The 24,267-nt window shown below is 41.5% G+C and overlaps 2 protein-coding genes across 13 annotated transcripts in view; one reads left to right on the top strand and one right to left on the bottom strand.

Moving 5' to 3' along the window:
* fam131bb (family with sequence similarity 131 member Bb) overlaps window positions 1–24,267 on the top strand; it is a 56,579-nt gene that overhangs the window by 5,627 nt on the left and 26,685 nt on the right. For 5 of the 8 annotated variants that reach the window (XM_037074985.1, XM_037074980.1, XM_037074982.1 and 2 more), the window contains exon 2: window positions 17,885–17,963. Coding sequence is in view for 1 of the 8 variants with exons in the window: in XM_037074975.1 (XP_036930870.1) it covers window positions 17,569–17,761; window positions 17,885–17,963 (272 nt within the window). In the remaining 7 variants the exon portion in view is untranslated. Of the gene's footprint in view, window positions 1–14,967; window positions 15,092–17,553; window positions 17,762–17,884; window positions 17,964–24,267 lie in introns of those variants that run through there. The other 3 variants (XM_037074987.1, XM_037074983.1, XM_037074975.1) reach the window with 3 other exon arrangements.
* Window positions 6–15,599, bottom strand: zyx (zyxin). Of its 5 annotated transcripts, none has more exons than XM_037074939.1 (10): window positions 15,366–15,599; window positions 7,880–8,115; window positions 6,501–6,760; window positions 5,616–5,711; window positions 4,296–4,871; window positions 3,900–4,044; window positions 3,243–3,412; window positions 2,899–3,077; window positions 2,356–2,476; window positions 6–2,238 (listed from the first exon to the last, which is right to left on the bottom strand). In XM_037074939.1, the coding sequence occupies exons 2-10, from the start codon at window positions 8,100–8,102 to the stop codon at window positions 2,125–2,127; spliced, it is 1,884 nt and encodes a 627-aa protein (XP_036930834.1). In that variant the 5' UTR covers window positions 8,103–8,115; window positions 15,366–15,599; the 3' UTR covers window positions 6–2,124. The 5 variants fall into 5 exon arrangements, with proteins under 5 accessions (XP_036930834.1, XP_036930836.1, XP_036930832.1 ...); XM_037074941.1 differs by lacking the exon at window positions 15,366–15,599 and adding an exon at window positions 14,959–14,980; XM_037074937.1 differs by lacking the exon at window positions 15,366–15,599 and adding an exon at window positions 14,844–14,975.

Genomic DNA, 24,267 nt, shown 5'->3' with positions numbered 1-24,267 from the left:
AACTGTTTGGTATTTAGCATTTTATTTATTTGTTTATCATTTGATACAGCCAAAGGGGAAGGGGTGGGGCTAAATAATGTTCTTAAACATATACACATTCACACATTTCAAACAGGAATTTATAAAAAAGTTATATGAAAAGACAAGGCATCAGCATGTAATACAACAGGACACAACACAACAAAACGCCAGATAAATGCAACTGAAGGCATCATCACATGTATAATATCACAGTGATGACAGGCGGGGGCCACACAGGTGGCATAGTTGGTGCAAACAGAAGACATAATACTAGAATTAATGCCACCACCACCCACACAGCTAGCATGCAATGCTGAGTAACTATTGCCATGTTAGTCACTCTGGTACTGTACTGCACCAGGCTCAATGCAAGAACAAGTAACAACTGTTTTCTGATTTTGGAATGAACTTTTCTGGCTGCAGATCAGGCTCAATTCAAAAGGAACAATAGAATACAATAGTGGAGAAGGCACATCTCCAGGTAAAAAAAAAAAGGAAACCAAATAATTGTAAGGATTTATCAATGAAATACAGTACAGTAAGTTAAGTATAAAATAGTATATAACCAACAGGAACAGTACAAAAGAGGAATAATGGAAAGAATAGTGGTATTTACTGTGACAACACTGATGAAGACCAAAAACTGGGCTCAAACACAAAAAGATGATAAAACACATGAATGTCCAAACATTGAATCCCATAACTGTTTTATTAATTAACCTTTATCTTGCTGCTTTGACATATCTGGTAACATCAGTTTCCTAAAGCTTAAAGCTAATGCCTCTACTGTTCTATTATCCTGCTGTAAGGACAGGTTATTTAAGTAATGGTACGTATATAACCTTAACACTTAATGGAAAAAAAAAGGTCCATATATTAAATTATTTAAAGCAAGTGATTCCAAGAAAATGCATATGAAAAGCTACTATTGTGTTTCTAGATGGCTCCTACTTAAAAAAAATAATTACATTGATCGTGTGGGGGCTTTAGAGTCAAAATGACACTAAAAGGTTTTTTTTATTTCACTATGGAAATGTGCAACTATCACATAAGAGGTCCTGTTTTCAGCCATGCAGCTGGCATTTGTAACTACACTGTTTTTTGAAATTATGGGATCCCTGGAATGGAATCTGTGCTTGGCAAATCTGTGCTTGTTTGTTTGTTCGAAATATGTGCATCCAAAAAGCATGCATCTAAAAATACGCTGTTTAATCAGCTCCAAACTATTTTCGAAAAATAAAATGGCTGATTTTTGTTCTCATATCGCAAATTAGAGCGAGCAACGAGAGATAATTCAAAGCATGCCTGTAAATGATCAAGTTTACATCACAAAAAAACTACGAGCAACATTCACCATTTTAATCTTTCTTTTAATCTTTTTTTTGCAGTCAACGTTTAGCCCTCGATGACTTTAAAATGCTATCAAAGTAGATCGGCTAATATGAAGCACTTTGTAGACAGGAATGTGTCATTAACCATGCTTGCAGGCACAAAAACTGCCAAAGTGTTAAAGATATGCTCTACCGACAGCCAATCAGAGTGATGGAAGCTGCAGAATGGTCCCTGATACTCCTCTCCCTATGCCAACAATCTGTCACAGTCACATTGATATTAGTAACATTGCTGCAAAGGGAAAGAGACCAGCCTTAAAGTCTTAAGATGTAAATATTTCACTACATGATGCTACCTACAATATTTAGGAGAGATAAAGAAAGGCAACTTTTTATTCATCTTTTGACCAAACTGTTCTTGTGCAAGTTATGCTGGAGTTTTTTTAGCGTAAACATACAATTGGCACAAAAATACCCTCTAGTACACAAAGAAGGCTACATGAGAGATTGGAGAATGATCAGGAATGGAAGATGAGGGGCGTTTATTTCAATGCAGTACATTACTTCTGCACTGAAGTGGTGTTAACAGAGACAAAGAGAATACTACACTGTATCTGCATGCAGACATACTTTTTCACACAGCTCATTCACACTCACACCTGCGCACATATACTGAGTAAAGCCCTGTCGCAAAGGCAAAACCGGCAGCTGAATGAATCCTGTGCTCTTGGATTTGGTTCATAGTTAATCTCAGTGATGCTGCTTCAGCCAATCACTGCGCAGCTTGCTTGGCTCGCTGGGTGTGGCACTTCATACACAGGATCCTACCATCCAATGGATAGCAGCCGTTTTCATCCGCTTCTATGGAAAGAGGGCGAGCGCAATCCTACAGGACATACAAATGCATTTGGTTATTAGCATTTTGTTTCTTTTAAGGGTGCACTGAAGAAACTATTATTATTATTATTATTATTTTAATAAATGTAATATTTAAATGTCTTACCTCACAACGGTAACACTTAAGGTGGAAGTTCTTGTCCAGAGCGACCACTCGGACTGTCTCCTCGCTTCCTGCGGCTGGAATGATGGGTTCATTACAGCTCACACACAGAGGGGAGAAACGCCTGGAATAAAGAAGGTGATGGCCTTCAGTTAACTTCTCACTCATTCACACCAAATCAGCCATATCAAATGTGATCATTCTGGGCCTGTTTCCTACTGATAGTCAGGACTTATCACGTTTGCACAATTCAATTATTTTATCCACAGTTTAGCGTGCTGTGTTCACTTGTTATCAGCAGGAAATGGAGAGACAAGTTTCAGTCGGTCTGAATCAAATGAGTAAGAAGTGTTCCTGCCTGATGCAAATGGAGAAATTGTTACACTATTTTAAGCCTGGCTATCATCATAAATTGAGTAGAAAGATTTCAATTTAGATTGTGACTTGTAATTGTTGTTAATTAGATCGTGATTTTATAGTTTGGGCGAGATACATCCACCCCTGTTTGACAGGTAAATCACTGAGGCATAAATAGCCAGTAGTCACCTGTGGTAATCCTGGACACAGTAGGGGTTGTTGTTGTCATCAGTGATGAAAGGCGCCCCCTCAAGTACACAGGAGCAGGTGCTGCAGCGGAAACAGTGGGCGTGGAAACACTGGCCCACCGCCTTCAGCACACGGTCTGTAATCTTCTCTCCACATCGGGAACACACCGCCAGGGAATTCTGAGGAGGAACAGGAAGAACATAAGATGTAAGAAGCGACATAGGAGGACTTTCAAATGTAAGAGGATGTGACCTTCACTTTTAACCAAAAACACACAAAATAAAACTGTTAATTTGTTGAAACAGTTGAAAGTTAAATCAGTATATGACTTTGTGTCTCCTCACCACATAGCAGTCCTCACACTGAGGTGAGCCGTCCCTGTCATAGAACTGCATGCCCTGCAGGGGGCGGTGGCAGCTCATGCAACAGAAGCAGTTGGAGTGGAAGAGTTTATCCATGGCTCTCACAGCCGGCTGGGTACGGGAGAGAGCCTCGCCACACTTGCCACAAACCTCTACAAAGAGGAGGGAGAAGGAGGGTTTACAAAAGTAACATTTCTAAATCATCACTTTGTTTGATACTTACAGTATAATCTGAATTAGTGCAGATAGTTTTGTGTTGAAAATATTAATATTAATCATATTAATAATGTTATGTATTTGTACTCTTTTGCAACAATTTTATACAACACATGTGGCTTAATGGTCCACAAGGTCATATTTGTTATCAAACAGCAGATAAGGAGGAAAGAATTTGAAAGACCAGAGCAGTAAACAGAACCACAGTAGAGATAAATAAAAGTCTACTGTGCATAAAATTGATAGAAAAGAATGGACTGTGAATACATTTTCCATCCAACCATAAATGTTGTGATACTTATTATAATTCTCACATTACACATCATTTTAGGAAATGACAAGTGTAATTAATCCCGAGCCATGAATATTAAAGCCACCACTGTGTGTGTATGTGTGTGTCCGTGCGTGCATGCGTGCGTGTACCTGTAGGAGGGGAAGTGATGACAGGTGCGTGTGTGTCCATGTCTTTAATGAAGTCCTTGGTCATTCTCTCCAGCTCCTCCACTTCCCTCATATTCAGAGGAACACCTCCACCAGGGATAGCAACTGGGCCAGGTGGTGGCGGCTGCTTGTACACACACGCACACACACACCATTAGTACATATATACATTATTTACATACCTACAACATGCCTCATAGAACATTTTGTTATTTATGAATGAGCAGTTTACCTTTAAAAACACTTACAGCATGTCCAGAGTATACATCAATCTGATCTGTTGACTATAGACTAAATAATTTGTACTTCCTGTGCTTTTCCACAGTATAAACAAAGTAAAGAGTGCCTCTGTGTGACAAAAATAAAACTGGAACATACCGTTGATGCAGGGGGTGTTTTCATTGGTTGGCTAAAAGAGGAGGGGGGAGACACCATCGTCTTGGATTGAGGAGGCGGCACAGCAGCAGGAGGGTTTTGGTTTGCATTCACCTGACTGGTAAAAGGAGAACTCCTTATGTGATTGGAAGCCGGGGCAGCTGCCATATTGTTTGGCTGAGCAGGAGGTGCGGGGGGAGCTGCTGGAGGTGGAGGGAAAGAGCTGGTGGCAGAGGAAGGTGAAGGTTTTGGTGCAACACTGATTGGGGCGGTGTTCTGGTTCAGGTTCTGGTTCAGTTTCTGTGCAAGGGCGGTTGATGATGTTGCCGTTCTCCCTCCAAAACCAGATTTGGGAGCCACAGCTGGAGCCTTAGCAAACGGCTGAGCAGCAGTGTTTGGTGCAGTGTTGTTGTGATTGGCTTGTCGGTTCGTTCTGGCTTTGAGTTCTTCTGCCCAGGGTGCTGGAGGCGGGCGGTCTCCCATCTCAGGGGGTGGGAGGAAGGAGAGTGTCGGTTTGGGAGCAGTCGGGGGAGGAGCTGAAGGCTTGGGTGCTGGTGCTGCAGTATACTGGCTGGGTAACTGCGGATGAAAAGACAAACAATTTAAATGTTCTTTTCACGGGCTTATTCAGTGTGAGCCCATTCTGTACAAGCATCCAGCGTGTCCAGCAACATAAAACTTCCTTTCATCTTAAACTCAATTCAACAGAGGAAGTTAATATCGAGTGCGTAACATTGCACACTGAAATGGTGCAAGCAGACACTTTTATTATGTTGAATGAGCTACTTTGATTAAAGTAAACACTGGGAGCGCTCCGCAGTTTGTGCTTATCAGAGGTGCTTCGTCTTTCTGACATTTATTTTGTGGTTGTGAGCCAACATTATTCTGCCGTGATCCAGTACCTCCCAGTTGGATAAAAACACTCTCCATTTATGGCCCTCTCACTGGGTCTCTGGCAGCACACTTTGGCTTCATCACACTCTCATGCTCCCCGCTCAGTTCTGTGTGCATCACTCTCTCTCGCTCAGTGTGAATCACCAGCTACCTCACTGTTCGTTCTCTCTTTCAGGTCTGATGTGCTGTATGTGCAGTTCACTTATCATTGAGCTTTCAACCTGAACAGATGAAGGGAGACTAATGAAACCAAGCTGGCATCTATCCAAACTATTTCCACTGACCTACCTTGCTGTTTTTTCCCTTCTCTTCCCTCTGTGTGTGACTCATTCTCTTTTTCTACAGTGCGGCTCCTGTGACTCAACGCCTGCTGTCATTTTCTCTCTCATCTGCTCTTTGGCTCATTTTTCTATCCGCAACGCTTTGTACCTTGGGGTTGAAAGGTCCCCTGGTCTCCATCTCAGACAGCAAGTCAGTCAGAGAGTCGAGCTGTTTATCGAAGCTGGTCTGCTTTTCCATCAGCCTCTGGCGGAGGAAGACACAAAAATGATTTACACACATTAAAGTGATCACAGTGAAGCAAAAGGAGGATGAGGCGAGGATGAGCCAAGAATGAAAAGGTGGTTGACGATGTGAAATTGTTACAGACTGTTAGCAATGACTCAAGAGAGTTTGGCTCTTTTATCAATTCCAAAAGGCAGAATGAAATGTGGCAACTGCTTGAAAAACTTCTGGCTGTTACTGGGGTGGAAAACCAAGAATGAAAGGACGAAAAAACAAACTTAATGAAGTATTTTATGATGTGAATGAATAAATGAATTTTATTTCCTGGTTTGGATGAAAGAGAATACTGATTAATTACATATTTTTTGATTCATTGGATTGTTTGCTGAAAAGCATTGAATGAGAGATATTTTGCCATTTTCCTCAATGATAGCTTACAACGTCTAATTCCAAACATGGATGTCTTTGTAGCCTGATAAACCAGCTGCAATTAAAGCAGTCCTACAATAAACCTTTCTCTAATAAACCTTTTGTTATCTGTCTAAAAACTATTTCAGTAAAATAAATGGGTAATAATCCTGTTAGAAGCATGAAGCTGGGTGATTTGGACTAATGCTAATATAATTTGTGGGAAATTCTCAAAAGACAGTATTTCCTGCCAACACTCCATAGACGCACTATGGTCCTGCAACAATGTCCTCCAGTGTCCCAACTGATTATCACATTATACTGAAATGCAGTTACATGCAGTGAAAGGAAGGAAGAAACATGCAGACAGGCAAAGCAACCTTAGATTCCATCATGACTCACCTGTGGGTTCCCAGCAGCACTGGGAATACTGGTACCGGAGGTGGGGAGTGGCGGAGGGGGTGGGGGAGGAGGAGGAGAAGGGGAGGTAGGTGGACAGGCACTCTCCTCAGGAGGAGCTGGGAGGGGCAGGTCCTCTGCTACTGGAGGTGGGGCGGGGAAGGCGGGAGGGGGGGCGTCAGAGGCATTGGGTGTGGTTTGGCATTCCGGGGGAGGGGCTGGCAAATCATCATCCAGTGGAGGAGGAGGAGGGGGTGGGAAGTCTGACAGAAATGAGGAGGGTTGATTGGTTAAAAGCAGTGAAAGAATTGTTTCCAAAGGCCACAGTCACACATACGCGAAATTGACATTTTCGTCCCATACATTTCTATTGTATGTGCACAAAAGAGCAAAAAAAACCTCTTCATATCCAGTGGCAAAGCAATACTGCCTCTTGTCTTTGCAAGGAGTTCAATCAGATTAACCTTTGACTGGCATGTGCTTCACACTCTGGACCATCCAAATTCAGCACCAGGAGGTGATTATCATTTGGCTACTGTCGCATATGTATGACTGCAGCTTCAGACTTTGTATCATTAATCAGATATGCTGAGTGCTTTAACATTTTAAGTTCATACCAACAAAAAAAAAAAATAACACAACAAAGGTATTAAAAAAAACCTCAAGTATTTCTCCAGTTGCAAGGTATCTGATGAGCCAAGTTCTGCTTTGTATCCTCTCTTTGGAGTATTCTTGTAAACAAAGAAAATGTTTTATTTAGATCCACTGTTTCTCCTCTCCTTTCCAAAAATGCACTGTGTGTATCCTTGAGGTCTTCGTTACAAACACGCTGAACACATTTCTCCCCTCATAAAACATTTGGGACTCAGATTTGTAATATATTTCACATCCTGCACTGTTTACTTCCATATTTGCTTGCAAGCAAGCAAGCAGCCTCTGTCCTCATACTCAGTACACATAAAACAGGGACCCACCTGTAAAAACAGGATCCACTGTGGTTAAAAACTCCACAGGGTACCTTTAATTCAACAAGGACTGATTGTGTCCATTATTTCTATCAGATGAGATGCCTTCAAATTCATTCAAGCAGAATAATTACGCACACCTTTAAAAGCAAAAAGATAAAAATACCCCAAAAACTAAGATGTGAAACTCTGTAACTATCTCAACATTTGACTAAATGTCCAAAAGACAAAAATTACTGAAGTTAACATGAAAACAACTGCACCACACAACTGCATCTATTATGTGCTCAACTGTGAAGCTCTGCATGCTGTCCCGTAAAAAGAAGCAGGGTTGGGATTGGGGGAGGGTTGCTGACTGGATATAACTAAAGATAGTCAGAAAAATGCTTCACAAAAAAGTATAAATAATGTAAATACCATCACAGAGCGAAGGCGGTGGCGGAGGCAGATCTCCCACTCGACCAATCACAGCTGTGCCTATTGGTGTCGGTGATGGAGCGGAGGGTGGTGTCAGACTTTTGGGCCGTGGTGGTGCCACAGAGGCAAACTTCTTTGGCTGGTTGTAGAAGGACGGCGTGGTGACTTTGAAGTTCAGAGAGGATGTCACCATGACCGGCTTGCTGCTGTTGGACTCGTCCATTTTGTGTGTTTATCTGTGGGTCACAACAGTTAGAGGATAGGTATGAAACAGGTTTGCAGTGAAGTTCAAACTCCAGACTCAGGAATCTCTCTCTCCCTCTCTCTCTCTCACCCCACATAATGACACCAGCATTAATCAGCTGACTAGTCAAAGGGCTTGCATTCCTTGGCAGTGTTAGCATGTCGAGTCTTTTGCTGGCGAATTAGTGGTGATGACACATCAACAAAACATTTATCCAGTCCAAAGTGCATACTAATTGTAAGCAGATTTCGAGCACGTAATGCCTTTACAGTAAATAAGAGAGAAAATTAACAATACTCAGAGATACCGATTAAAATATGACTGATGTTTGAGAGTGGGGTCGATTGATAGTTGTCATTAAATGATGAGGCAACTGTGGGAACAACTCACACATTTTTTAGGGGTAGAGTCATAAATGTTCTCATTATCTCTCTGTTAAGTTTCCAACTTCAGAATGGTCAGCAGCTTCCTAAAGCTGCAACTTGATTGAATCAATCTGTGCATACTGTTTAGCATTTCCTCTAACACTAACCTCTCCTATATTAACTGCCAAAAACAGTCTACTATTAATATATTATACTTCATGACTGGGACAGCTGTCTTGACCCCTATAGTCTGAGAAAAACTAATTAAAATAGAGGTTTATTGTGGCTTACAGTGTCTCTTAAAATGTAGTTTGGACTATTTCTGGATTTAGTAAAATAGCTAAAGAAAAAAGTAACCAGCAGGCATTCTGCAAATCCAGTGTTACTCTTTAAGCACAAAAGCTCTGGCAAATAGTTGACAGTGGAACGAGATATAAGTGTGTGAAAATGTCCCCAGGTCATGTGTACAGAGCCGACATGGTGGCACTCCCAGATGCCGCAGACGATTTACAATATTTAACACATGGCTGTTTACAGTGACATAAAATCACCATGGCTGCGAGTTTTTTCATAACATTTTCATGTGAGGTGCGTCAAAAAGAGGCTGTGCTCAAATATTTACTTCACACATGCTGGTAGTTAAACAAATGTTGATGTTACTACAGTGTCTCTATCGAGATTCCTCGCAAAGTCTGAACACATTTCCCTGAAGGCTACCGGCCCTGAACGTGACCTTTAGTCAAAAGCGCCGCTGTTCTTACTGACCTCCTCCACCAACGCACTCAAACACACACATCTGTACACACACTGGCTGTCTTAACTGTTTAACAAAGTATCATAACCTGAAGCGCTAAAATATCTGCATAATGCTCATAATAGTAATAATGATCACAACTGAGACGATAATTAACACAGTTGTGTTTGAGCTTTTTATGCTGCCTTTTTACAGGTTGTAAAAGATAAATGTCAGGCACAACACATAACCTGTATTAGAATGAGTCGCAGGTGGTAAAAGATAAACTGAAAATAACATTTTCCAGCGCACAAACAATATGTGATTACCATCTCTGTGGCATTTAACCTTTAAATCCTAATGAAGGCTACATGGCATTGATGCCTCCATAAATGTCAAACTTACTATAAAAAGGGGAGTGTTGGCATTATTTTCTCATCTATAATTCAATAGGACTTCAATAAATTCCCCATTTATTGTTTGTTTGCAGGACTAAAGCTTCACCAGTACTTGAGGCCAGAACAGATAAAAGGAAAACAGTGATTAAGGCAATTTCATGTGTCTTGATTCAGCTTTGTTGCGTTATCTTTATTATATTTCTTTTTAAGTATGGGGGTTGTAGTGAATGGGTTTTCCTTAATAATGGAAATAAAAATCCTAGTACGTTTATAGTGTAGTCAAGGTTTGCTGCTATCAATAGTAACATAATTGATGATGAGGTAAATAAATCACTACAGAAAGAAAAAACAAAACAAATACTGAAATAACTGAAGGGGTTGTCTTTTATTCCATACATTAGGGCTTCAAAATAGACTCCTTCTAGTTAAACTCACTATCTGAAGTTGTTACATTCACATATCCCCAGTGCACACACTGCTGAATTATATCCAAAAGCCACAGCAAACTTTGTTTGCACTGTGGGTTGAAACAGAAACTATCAGTGTGGTTTCCACCATTTAGATATAACTGAGTTTGCATTTGAGAAAATCACCTTTCCTACAAGAGATCAAGATTCACACAGCCTTAAGTTATCATGCAGTCCTGGGGACTGAAGTGCAAAGGTGAAACTAACCAGGAAATGTTCACGTATTCAAGTAATTCATCCTCATTCCACTTTGTTGGGACACACGCAGTTCTTCAAGTTCTGACAAGACAACAACCCCGTGAAGCTCGTCAAAGAATCTCTGGTGCTCGTGATACAAGCGGTTTCTCTGACGTGAAAGAAGTGAAACAGCTTCTCTTCTGCTTTGTGTGTCAGCTTCCTTAAACGTACCTCAAGAAACTTTTAACCGATTGTGAAACAGTCTCAATTTAATACTGATCCCTTCATATATCCTACATAAGCAGGACCATTATAAAGAAGAAAGGTTATTTCTGAACAATTTTTATTATAATGTCTGTCTCCGGGTTTGATTGTATCTTTTTCAGGTTTGGTAAGTGATGAAATTGAAACCATTTTTTATTGGATGAACTCTGTGATGTGTGATCTCAGTGTGATCTTAGTCTGTGACGTGGTGGTACAACACTAATATTTATTACACCACCGTCCAAGATACCTCCAGAATCAACAAAGAATGAAGGTCCTTGAAGAAGCTTTAAATCAACATTTACTGACATTGAACACTTGTATATGAACCATATACAGTATATACAAGGCCATGATGTCCTTTAGATATATGGAGGTGTCATCTGTTTCATTAGATAGTCTAAGATGTCCCACTATAAAACCTCTTAAACACCACTAACTGTACAGCAACATAATTCATCATTTGTCAGAATAATCTTTGCATATATGAATTGTTTTATCAGATATCTACGGTGTCAAAATACAGCATTTCAGGAAACACGTAATTTCACCAAACAGTGACATTTCAGAAAATTACATGTTTGAAAAGATTACATTTCACACCACAAAACATTTCAGGAAATATTATGTTCTCTGAAATATAATTGTGTTTTCTGAAAATATTGTTGGGCCACTGTAGTAGCCTTATATGTGTGTATGCCCCAGTATGTATGTTTTATCATGTAATAAGCTATATGATTTAGACAGATACCAGTGGAAAGTTTCATCCATTTTCTTTTTTATTTTATTTATTTTTTTCTTTTACAGCTATCCAATCTTACTAGACACGAGAATGACAAGAGGAACAATCCCTGACGATGTGATCTGAGTACAACAGCATTATTGATTGAGCATTCAGTGGAAAAAACACTCTATTGGCATGAGATTCACTCTGAAATGTCACTGTCCTCTGAGTTACAAAAACATCGGCCTACAGAATCTCAACTCCACTTCACCATTCCACTTAAATAATTCGGAACATTGCTCCATGAATCAATGAGAGGAGATGGTGAGGCTTTAATGGAGATGAAAACTGCTCTGGTTGCCAACTTTCTAAAAGGCATGCAGGCAAATTGTGGTGGAGCACCTTGAATTGATGGAAAAATGAAATAACAAACCAAAGGAAAGAGAGAAAGGACGGGTGTTCGAAAAGCAGCTGCCTACTTATTAACCTAGTATCAAGGCCTACTTCAAGTTGAATGGGAGAGGGCAGTTAATGCAAAAACAGATTGACCGATTACGGTCAAGGTACAGCTTGGATTTATTAACGTTTGCGAGCATGAATATCAAAAGAGTACCTGAAGCAGCATACGTGGTTCTACGGCTTTCTAAAACGAGTGCTTGACAAGGGTGGTTATAGACGGTGATTCAGTCTTGTCGTTGAAGTACTTAAAATCGACCTTGTTTCTAAGAGACAATATGCAATAGTCCTCTCAATTATTCAACACCGATGATAACTTGTGGTCAGGTTCCATCTGTTTCTTCATATGGCCCTGAGGGGTTTAATAGGATGAGATCAGCTCCGCACTCAGCTCCAGAGGTCCTAATGCAAATCTATCTTGAAACCTGATCCTTGAGATGAGAGAGACCCTCGACTGAGGAACATATCTGGCGCTACAACTCAATGACATCACCTTTTTTTTGTTTCTCTCCATTCAGCCTCTCCTCTTTGTTTTACACCCTAAATAATGATGGAGTGCCCGTATCAAGCTCTGGCTCGCTCTCACAATCTGATTTACAGACGGGTGTTGTGTGGTGGACCACAAGCATTTTATCTCTTTCACTCTCATGCTTTCCTCAGCCTCATCATTCACCTCTCACCCGCCACTTGGACTGAATGACATCATTTGGGGCTGCTTTTAATCATTCTACTTTACAGCTGTGATGGAGGATGGCATTGTGTAGACTTTAGATATATACAGCCGCAGCATGAATTACATACTGTTTTCTATGTAAACTCCACACAGCTAGACAGCTTTTACAGGCTAGAAAATTGGTTCTCAACCCTAGTTTGGGTACAACAGCCGAGTTTACAGATTTACAAATGAATGTGCTCAACCTAACAACTGTAACTAAAAAGAGCATGGCTGCAGACTTGAGCCTCAGCAGTTTAACACCCCTATGGACCGTTAAACAGTGCAAACAAACACAATTGAAACTCAGCTCTTTCTGTGCCACACTTTCTATTATCGTTTTGTCTCAAGTTTCACACAAACACCCACCTTCCTCTGAGGGCACAGACTACGTGATGCAGCAGCTGTTGACGAGAGAGCTTTTACACTTTTCAAAGGAAAACTGTTCCGCTCAGCTCAGCAGTGGTTTATTACTTTGTGGTAATGAGGAACTAAATTTGGTTTATATACTGTGCAACTGTTTTTTAAACGGTCATGTATGTGCGGTGCTGTGCTGAACTGAAGTCTTCTTTGCCCTCATCTTCTCCCAAATCAAAACATCTACCTACAGTCCCACTATAACTACATAGATTAAGTAAGAAGCATTTTTGGTTGCAGTTTTTCAACCAAAATGGATTAAAAACAGCACCAGTCATCTATAGCAGGGAACTACATATCTTGGGTGTTGGAAAGAAGTTATCAACAGTTTTTCTTCCTTTTTCTCACATTATAGATCGAACAACTAAACGAAAAATCAAGTGACAGACAGATGCATCGATAATGAAAATAATATTTAGTTGTAGCTCTTAAAACAGTAGAGGAATCTAATAAAAGCAGAAACTTAGTTCCACATTTATAAATAGGCAGGTACCATAATAGTTAAACAGTATCTAATTCCTTCCATGTCTAGTCAGTCATTGTATCAGTGACCAGTGTGTTGTTGATGAAACTCTCCATTGTTCGGATGTTAATAGCACACCCAGTTTCTGGGGAAGCGTGTCTAGGCCGAGGGTCACTAATGCGGAGACAAACAACCCTATTAAGTCCAGTCTTACAGGTCACTGGACATGCATGCAGCACCAGCGTTACGCTCAGTCTCAGACTACAGTTGGATGAATGACTGAACAGACAGCGTTTCAAAACTGGTAATAACATCAGCGGATGGGCTCGGTGTCAAGCTCTCACCCAAACACAACCTTATCTGCCCACACTCACAAACACTAGAATGGAGCAGGCCAAACAAGAGTCACAAGACACAATCAAGGAGCTAGACATGCGGTGATTCTGGGCAAAGGGATGCCCCAAAATAGCCTGTTTGTCTTGACTCACGTAGGCTATAATTAAGGAGGATTCCTCATCACCCAAGTCAAAAAGATTGAGCACACAGGCGATCTTAGTTCATCTTCATTCACAGTCTTAAGCGCTGTCTTTTCAAACAGGAGCACCACACTAACCACAGGCAAAACCCAAGCCCGAGCCCTCTTGTTACAAGTTATTCTTAAACACGTCTTTCTGTGGCCTTGGGTTGAGGCTCCCCTCCTATCTTGTTGATGAAAAGGCAAATTAGAGGGGCAAGGCACAAACACCGATGATCACAGGATTTTCACATTAAAATCTTATGATAAAATAGCCTTAATTTTTATGTATTCTGTGGCAGATCTCTTCACATCCGCTCATACATGACCTGAAACCCAACTAGGCAGCCATATATCGAGGCCATTTAATTGTGAAGACCATACTTGCAGGCCTCCTCAAACGTGGTACTTGATGACAGATTTCCATCCAACTGGCACTATCAATAAATCAAACATACTGTGCCAGGGTGCTCCACCCACCTCCATCCATTGATCAAACAGGGTTAGCCAACAGTTAGCCACTGCCCTGACAGCTGACAGCTATGGGTGAGCGGTCACAAACACAGCCAATGAAGACAGACAGCTATAGGTTAACTAAACACAACCTTTCACCGCTAACTAGCAATATACAGAAGAGGCACAATGGAGGCTTCTAGCTCAAGCTCAAGCTCAAACGTCATGGACTAGCTAGGTGGCTAATAGGGGCAAATCACGTTTCTGTTAACATTAGCCTACAGAGTGTTCAAAGTACATGACGTTAGCTCGTCTTCCAGGTTGAATCAGGTCATAGCTTCAACACACGTCGGCGCAGACATTTAATCCACTCACGGTTGAATGAGAAATCCCACTGACCTGCGAGTGTGATGATCAGCCACCTCTCTCTTTGACGACAAACCTTCTCTGGCTTGTCATCAATCACGTCTCGGTAATGTTAGCTTCACTCGCACACACCCCTAACCAACCACTCCTGGAGCTTCAGTCACAGTTTGTTTCGGAGGGCGAAACGCCGCCCCATTTTTTCCCCTCTTACCTCATATGGTAAAGAAGACGGCTTCCCTTAGCTGTGCTGTCATCAAGTTTAATAATTTCGCGACTCTCTGAAGTGCATAATCGCTCACAGCTGCATTGCTAACACGCTAGCTTGCCTGGGCAACTTTTTGGCTGGACTTCCTGTCGGAGCTTCCGCATAGCGCGATCCTTATCGTCGGTGTCCATCAGCTGGTGCAGCAGTGGACGGTGCAGCTCAGAGACATCTGTTCTCATTCACCTACCAAAAAGGTATCTTTCAACAGGGAGTCCGCAGGAGCTTGTATATGTCACGTATGTCATAACCTACAGGGGCTGTCACCTCACACAGATGTCATTCCCTGAGGTGATAACAGCAACCCCTCACTTTGTGATCAATACATCTGTGCTATCATGATCCATGTATTGACAAAAGGGGTTACCTTATTAGGTAATTTCCAGCAGTATGACTCTCCAAATTTTGTATTTTTTTAGACATGCCAGCTATTATCTTCATTCACACACACACACACACACACAAACTCACCCTGTTACTGCAGCCTCAATGTGAATCTCCCTTTTCCTTCCCCCTCTTCCTTTTGTTCTGCTTTTTCTCTTGGTCCAGGCAGAGTAAGAGTTGACTGTAATGGTAACTTCTCTTTCTCTCTTCCCCTCTCCAGCTATAAGACCCTCCCCCCGTGCTTTTCGGTCTGGAAAAGGAATGACACCATCCTTCCAAACAAGTTCTTTCTCGTTAGACTTTGGCTCAGGACTTGTGCATTACTATGTAAACAGCACCTCTCTCTCTCTCTCTCTCTCTCTCTCTCTCTCTGTGTGAGTGTGTGTGAGTGTGTGTGTGTGTGTGTGTGTGTGTGTGTGTGTTCATAAACTGTCCAGTCAGACCCCTCCTCCTCCTCCTCCTGCTCTCTTTTCTCTCTGGATTCTTGCAGCATTCTTCAGTCAATGACATCAACCCTGTTGCCTCTCCTTGTAAGGTCAGACCGAGGGAATGAGAGAGCGAGAGGGAGGGAGAGATAATGGGGCTAGAGGCTTGATTAGATACAGGCACTAAAAAGTGGTCAGGGTTTTAAACACGGGGAGGCATAACTGCTGAAGAAAGTATGTTCAAACAGGGCTGGGCTGTGGAGTGGGTTCACTATGTTGGATTTATACTGGCAGGGAAAAAATAAGGCAGGTTTTTTATGCCTTTCTTTCACTTGCCTCAACAGGCAAAACCGAGGATCAGATTGTAAAGGCGTTATTGTGTCTGCCAAGTGCGCTGCCACATCGTTATTTGCTTTGCACTATGGCAGTAAACATGCAGAGGCTTAGGCTGCTCCACTGTACACGATTAGTACGCCTGATTATAGAGAGTAAGTCGTTTTTATGGCTCTCTCTGAAGTCTTGCTGTTGTTCTTCCTGACAATAAGGATGTGATCGCGCTCAAACTGGTGTTAAATGACACCACACATCCTGTACATTGGCCACTTCTATGACTTAATATCCTTTTATGTGTCACCCACCCACACGCACCACACTCACACAGGCATCATGCTCTTGAAACCCACATTTTATCTTATCACACTCTCAGGTGTTGTCATTGCTCGTACCAAGCAGGCAATGGAAACTTTCCTACATACATTTTAATGTTATTCTGACATTTGTTATATCACATTTTAATTTGAACATTTTGAAAATGTCCTTGTTATTATACCAATAGAATGAGATGTTCCACCCTTAGTTAAATCCATTAATTAGTCAGTTAGCAGATAAATAATCAACTACTTGCCAGTTATTAAGGTGAAATACTTTTCTGTTTTTCACATGTGATAATAAACTGAACATCTTCAGCTTTAAGAATGTTGGTTAGACAAAACAAGCAATTTAATTAAATCAGCTGGGTTAGTGGGAAATGTGTGACTTTTATTTTATGACATTTTATAGACTAAACATTATTTAAAAATGAGAAATGAGAAATGGGATCCTGTGATGGGATCACACCAGCCAAACGCCTGTCAGCACATTCTTGTTCTAATGCGTGGCTACTCAGTAGTGATTACATTTACATTATGTGAGACCACGCCCATCTTTGAACTTGGCCTTCAGTTTTATCTCGACTACACACCTGTAAAGTTTCATGTCTGTCTCTCACACTGTGATAGAATCTGTCCACACACAGACATAGTGAAAACAACACCAGCTGCAAGTTGGGTGCCTTTCCTTCATCCAACCTCCCTAGTTCTGGCCCCTGTGCTCAGATGACACTCATCTTCTAATTCGGCCATCATTGTGATCTCAACTGCACATCTTTGGTGACTGTATTTTGCACAACTGTGAAGCTAACATGCTGACAAAAATCTATCCACGGACTGACAGTAGACATATAATCACCTGGCAAAATACCCTAAATCGCTTCTGCGGAAGTTCCCCCCTGTTACAAAAGGTGCCTCCAGGAGCACATTTAGCTATGATGAGAGATACAAATACAGACTCACAGAGTAAAGCCATGATCAGCAGATCAGTCATCTTGTCCTACTGGCAGGTTCATATCTTTGCTAAGGACTAAAATTGATAAAGAATAATATTTTCAAATGAATGTCTTTCAAGTGACATTTCTTCTGCAGTTTTTATTCTGACTCATGAAATCCAGGTTGTGACACAGCGCAGTTGCACTTAATTCAGGTTGTGAAACTAAAGGCTACAGTCAAACCTCTGCATAAACGGTTGTGTAACCTGTTGCTGCCTGATTCATGTCTGTGACCTACTGGGAGTGGTCATTGGGGCCTTTGATAGCCTATTGTCCCGCAAGGAATGTTTCCAGTCTCTCCCCACTTCCACTGGGACAAAAAACTGTGTCGGATTTCCACTCAGAGATTTCCACAGCAACTCTGGTGCTGAAGGACAAAAAAGTACACCCCATCCTGGCTGCCGGCTCTCATGCAGGTGATATCCGAAACGGGAAAAGGTCATTCAGAATTCCAGCCAGTTCATGGGCTTGTTTTCTGTCTGAGGGGAGTAAGGAAGCTGAAATGACAGGCGTGTAACACTCTTCTGCCTTTTTTTCAGCCAGCTGCAAACATCAGGTCGTGACTGAAGTTTGGATCAGGCAGGGAGAAGGCAGCTCTGGGGTCCAGTCAGTCTGGAGGTAAAAACAAAAAAAAAAAAAAGTAACAGGAGGCCGTCAGAATCAGAGCCAGACAGGCTGGAATGCAGCCAAACCTAGGAATGAACGGTTCCTGCCCCCCCTCCTTAAGTGCCATACTTCTCTCTCCCTCTCTCTTCTTTATGCTGCATTTTCCCCCCCAATTTTGTCCCACAATCCCTCTATTTCCCAGTCAGCCATACGCTGCACTTTTATTTCCCTTCCCATCTTTCTTTCCGCTCCACCCTCCCCACCTCCCACTGCTCATGTGAGTCAGAACCTGCCCATAATACCACAGTGATCAGAGTTAATATCCTGATATTGGATCATACCTGATCTGTACAGAGGCATAGTCTCGTTCTCTCTTTCTCCCCCTCCCTCCCTCTCTCTCTCTCTCAACACACTCATTTTCTCAACAAAGGAAAAGTTGGTAGCCACTTGAATGTAAGGTAAATATTTTTAATCGCTCACACCCAAAGGCAAAGAACATGAGCATGGCAGAGGAGACTGTATGTTTGTGTTCTGTCTCAGCAGCTAAAAATTAGAACTTCGTCATGCTTTCCACTTTTCCTCTGTTGATATAAAATGTTGCATGTACAAATTACTTGATGTGAAAATTGTGTTTTGAAGCTTTCAAATTTTAACAAAATGTACTAATGAAACAAATGAACACACTGGTCCAGGCTGTTGCATCACCAGGCCCCACATGTACAAGGGTAACAAGAAATGATACACAAAACAAAGGTGTTTTTTAAAGGTTAGACAAAGATGGTTGCATTCATTTATAATAATTCCACTATCAATATAGTTATCATGTCTGTGTCATCCAAATAAGCCTTATAGATCTTTCCAAGACTAAACATGATCTATTCCTGTAGCTGTAGAGAGTGGGGGTCCAAGCTTCCATATGGGGTCTTTCCAACACCAATACCCGTATGGGAAAATGCCTCCTACACAGCCCTTAATGCTGGAATTGGTATTGTTGATATATGTTTAATAACAAGCTGCAGGGGTGGCAAATAATGTCGGCCAGAGGTGGTTAAGCCTTCCCTAAATATACTGCTTACTTTTATTCATATATAGTGATGTTGGATCGCAGTTACATGCACAGGATAATCCCAGAATTGGCAGGCCTGATCATGAAATCAACATTATGATTAACAGCAGATGGGATGTAAATATTTGTTATATTACCTGCAGCAGTCCCCCAGTAGCAGTGACATAAGTGCATCCCCTGTGTACATTTACACACAAGACACAGTAGATGATTTAAATCTCTCAACAGGAAGAACAGAATCGGTTAATGTTAATTCATGTTCTGTTTTCTTACACACGTCCCAAAGAACACACAGACACACACATTCAGTCCAAATTCATACAGTTGTTTGGAGTAAAGCAGCTGTCCACCTGAGAAATCCTGAGCTCCATCAGAGCTGTGAAAAAAAACATATATATCAGCAGCTAAAAGTTGAATTCTGTTTCCTCTGGAGAGTTTGCTCTATCTTGCCAAGTTCATGCTATCATTTTTTGTTTTGCTGCTTAAATATGTCATGATACCTGCTGTACAACATTACAGCGTACAAGGAAACATTTAGAATACACACAAAAAACACATTATGAAAGGGGTGTATCTGTGCTGGATCTTGGCTTCCTCAAAACCTTGCTTTTTATGCACCTTCTATATATTGATTTTCAGTGATTACTTTGAATGCTCCTTTAGATAAATGTACATAGATAGCTTTGATTGTGATGACATTTTGTTTTATATTCTTTTATCTGTAATCAGCAATAACTAGCTTCCCTTAACAACTTAATTCTTTATTCATTCTGGTATGACTGAATGAAGCTTTTCAAGATACAGTAGATTAAAGAGGCTATGAAATAAAGTGTAGCCTGCAATGTATAGCGATAGCTATCCCTGCAATGAATAGCGATAGCTATGCCTGCGAAGCATAAACCATTTAGCCATCAAGCAGAAATTCCAGGCGGACTGTAGACAGGATGAAAACCTGCATACTTGAGACAGAACATGCTCTCTTCACTCAGCACCCGGAGGAAAAATCTTTCTGCTGCCAAACTGGCTTCCATTCAAAGCCAGTGTGAGACTGCAGTGGCCCAGTCCCACCAGCAGGTGTCAGACTGACACACATCATGACTGTGGCATGGAAAGTCTAAAGTCTAAAATCCCTCGAGGGAAGAAGATTCTCTCAGAGTCTCCGACAGAAAGCAAATCCACATCAGCCAGAGATGTGATAAACGAGAAGGGGATGTGTGAAGAGGAGACACACAGAAACAGACAAATAAGAGACTTTTGAGGAGAACGTATGAAATGGTGAAAATAGCTGGACACAGGAGCAGTGCAGCAGTGTTGGTGGTGGTGGAGGTCCAAACGAGGAAGGCTGGAGCAGGAGAGAATGTGGGGTAATGTGCAGAAGAGAAGGAAAGAGAATTGTAAATAATGGAGGAGACTTGGGAACTCCTCATACGCCAGGTCTTTTGTGAGTGCAGAAACACACACAGCCATCATGAGCACAGAGGCTCCTCATACCACCTACGCATGAATATAAAACACCCCAAAAATTGTGCGTGTGAGTGTGTTGAAGAATTCCTGCCAGCCCAAGGCAGCAAGTAATAATACACATAAAGTGTATCTCCCACCGGCTAAAACAAAGCTAATCAGATAAGCACAACCATTAGAGAACACCATATGAGAGGCTGCCTCTTTTCATAACAACATTTATATCTCTCCCTCGTCCCCACCCACCTCCTACGCCCCTTCTCTCCTCAAAAACAAGCCACATAATTTCCCCCCCATCCTCCTTCTCTTTTCATCTTCTCTCTCCATCCACTCCCCCCTCCTTCACTTCTCCTTCCCCACATATTTTCACTTTTTCACACACAGATTCTCCTTCTAACTAACTTGGTGGCTCCTTGAGGGCAGATGCGTAACATGTGGTTCCAATTAACACATGTGCTAACACACACTAGCAGTAGTTAGGCTCAGTGGAGCACAGGAGGAAGATATGTGGAAAGCAGTGTGCAGTGATGAGGAAAATACAACAGGAAATTTAAATTTGCACGTTTAAGAGCATCTTTAACCCGTCAGAGCTAGTTTTCACTAAAGAAAAACGATTCTCTAACCTTTGGAACGACTTTCCTAAGCAGGCATTTCCATTCATCAGAGCCGAACATCTTTAGAGTGCTTGAACGAGACACTGTTGAAGCTGTTATTCATTATCGTTGAGGTGCAACCTACATAACAGCCCAGAGCTGATAGACAGATAGTGACAGGTACATGAAAGTCACTGATTACAGGAATGAGGTCTGTGTGGGTCCCAGAGATAATATTAAACAGAGGCTGCAGCATTTAAATTCCGCACAGCATCTTCACCCGAGATAAGAAAAAACAAGAGACGTGCTGACAGGAACATGGTAGAAGTCGTACGTGTCATATGTTGCAGGGAGGTTTCATGTTATTGCACATGCTTTGTTAGTATGTGGAAAACTTAGACAGGCGGTGAGAGGTAGTCATCGCTGTGCCATGAGTGAGATTAGTGTAAAGAATTTCTTCTCTGTGGCTGACCTTGTCTCGCATCGACGGTCCATTTTATGGATCACCATGTTGTCACAGGTGTATTGTATAGATACGAAGCATTTGAGTGTGTGTGTGTGGTCAGGTTGCAACAAATGATTATTTTCATTAGGGGTCGACCGATGTGGCTTTTCTAGGGTTGATACCAATAGGATTGCTAGAAATCAAGGAAACCAGTGACTGATATGTGGAAACAGTATTCATTTGGAGTAAAAATTAATTAGAACAATGAACTATTTGTCCTTAAGTACAATTTTCTGATACTTTACTTGAGTATTTTCATTTTCTGCTACTTGATACTTCATCGTCACTACATTTAGAAGATAAATTTAGTTATTAGTTTCTTGCAGATTCAGATTATTCAGTTTTTATAGGCTATTAACTGTGATGTGTTATCAATCAGAGATTGTTGTAGGTGGGACATTGTGTGAGAGGATGCTGCATCAGAGCCAAAGTAGCACCTATTTAAATTAGATTATTTTATCGACAATCTGACAGAGAAATCACTGATAATTGGAGAAATGCTGAAAATCTGCCCCGATAACTGTCCAGGCCGACTGTTGATTCATCTAAAGATTATACCCCTACTGTAAATGCTTGTTTTTTGAAACATCAGAGAGCAAGGAAAACATTTTCAATTTTCTAGAGCTCAAGGTTACATCATAAAATATCTTGGAATAGTTCAACCATCCAAAACACATTCAATTCATTGTGATGTAAGAGAATGAAAGCAGCAAAATCTCCCATTTAAGAAGCTGGAGCCACCAAACATGTGCTGATTGAAAGTAAAAAATGTGGCAGATTAATTTTATTATTTATTTACTAATTAATTGACCAATCCTTGTCGATGTCGAAATTTCATGTCAAGATTATCCTGGAGAAAATAATTGCAATTCACAATATTATCTCGTTCATCACCAAAATCTGCTTAAAACGCAAACTAAAATGGCATGAAAACATACCTAAATCACTTGACCTCACAGTTTTTTACGAACGAATGTTGTGCAGACAAAGATGGGAGAATAGACTGAGGGTGTTTGATAAATTTCCCCACATCAAATTTACTTTTTCTTTTTCTGAGAGATACCATGGACAAGCTGTGCTGTCAGTCATGGGGACGAGCTTAGGATTTTGAAATGAAAGTAAGTGGACTCCAGTCTTGAGGCAATTCAAAGTAAACTGGAAGTTAATATACGACCATACTTCAGTGAGCTAGACAGCTTTATCCAAGTCACTCGAGAAGATATTCATGATTTGTGATTATGTTGTTAATGGGAAATTCACCACAATCAACTTTCCCTGAGTGTTTTTACACTCTTTGTGAGTGTCTCAGCGATCTGACTTAGCTCGTGCAGTGGGTCAAATGTGTCTCACCTCTGATGCAATAGAGCGTGTGGAAAGAAAATGAGATCCAAATATGAGTCGCATTGACAAGATACAACAGGTAGAGCGGGTGAGACACACTAACTGAGGATTTTAATGAGGACGTTGTGACAAGAGACGGATGACTGAATCATTATGCAGACTTCCACACAGTGTTGGGCAGATGGAGAGGGAATAGAGCCAGAGAGGGAGACAGGGGGTCGAAGACAATATACTCATTCTGCAATTACTCATATCAGAGGGGAGTAGTCCTGTTGTTTTTTTTTACTAACAGCCTTGAGTAAAGCTGACCCCCTCCAGCAGCCTAGAGCCTCGTCTCCTCTGTCCCAGTGGGAGAGAGCTAACACACATCTATATATAAACTCACAGCGCAGGGATTGGCTGGATTATGTATGATTTGTTATGTCTGGCAAATCACACATCCACTTTAAACCCTTTCTTGCTATACCCATGCCTCTACATCTCTTTTTCGCATCTGTTTAATTGTCAAACTAAGCAGTTTAGATTGTTGTCTTTTTTTTCCTGCGTCCATTCTGGAGTGCTTATTCTCATTTCACACAGCATCGTCTCCACACCTCTCCAGCACATTACTCAACTGTCCCCCCCCCCCCCAACAATCTGCCCATGTTGTCTTTGTCTGTCCTTCCATCTGTCATGCTGTCTTCATCTCCTGTTCTTCTTTCGCCCAGTGTAAAGTCAACAAAACATGAGTGACCACACAGACACCATCTTCACTGTCCAGACTGCTCCCGCTTCATTTGCTGGAGCAAACACTCACAGGGCCACAGCACACATAGATTTGTAAATAGCCGAGAGAAGGGCATGGGGGTGCCCAGACAGAAAAGGAGTGAGAAATACAGGGAGGTAGGACTTTAAGGTGTGGTGGGGTTTGAGATATAGATACAAGTCTGATGAGAGAGAGAGAGAGAGAGAGAGAGAGAGAGCTGTAAATGATAGCCACTCATTGTCTTTTCTCCAGACAAGAAGGGATGAAGGGTAGGAAAACACTAAAGATGCAGGGATGTGACTCAGAAAGCAGGATATAGGCGCAGGGATGACTGAGGGGCGGATCAATACGGAGAGACGACATAGAAAGAGGTGGAGACTCAGCGCCGGCTGAGAGTGTGAAGGAAAACCCTCGTCTGTTTTTTCAGGATTGTTTAGTATTGGTTCATGCGCTCACGTTTCTTTTTTCCCTTTTTTTCATGGGGGATCTGTGTGAGGGAGGGTGATTGAGATGGAGATGGAGATGGAGAGGGGAGAGGAGGTGGCGAGGAAACCGCTGCAGCGCATTGTTAGGCTGAGCGCACACAGGAGAGGGAGACAGAGAGA

Source organism: Acanthopagrus latus, chromosome 17, assembly GCF_904848185.1.
Source record: "Acanthopagrus latus isolate v.2019 chromosome 17, fAcaLat1.1, whole genome shotgun sequence".
NCBI classification, from domain to species: domain Eukaryota; kingdom Metazoa; phylum Chordata; class Actinopteri; order Spariformes; family Sparidae; genus Acanthopagrus; species Acanthopagrus latus.
Note: the sequence above shows the minus strand (reverse complement) of the source record. Positions and strands in the feature narration are given on the sequence as shown.

Coding starts and splice junctions, on each gene's coding strand:
- zyx (XM_037074939.1), bottom strand. CDS start 8,102: ATGGACGAGTCCAACAGCAGCAAGCCGGTCATGGTGACATCCTCTCTG. Junction 5,712..6,500: donor GTGCTGCTGGGAACCCACAG/GTGAGTCATGAT, acceptor TTCCTCCGCCAG/AGGCTGATGGAAAAGCAGAC. Junction 2,477..2,898: donor TGTGTCCAGGATTACCACAG/GTGACTACTGGC, acceptor TCTTTATTCCAG/GCGTTTCTCCCCTCTGTGTG.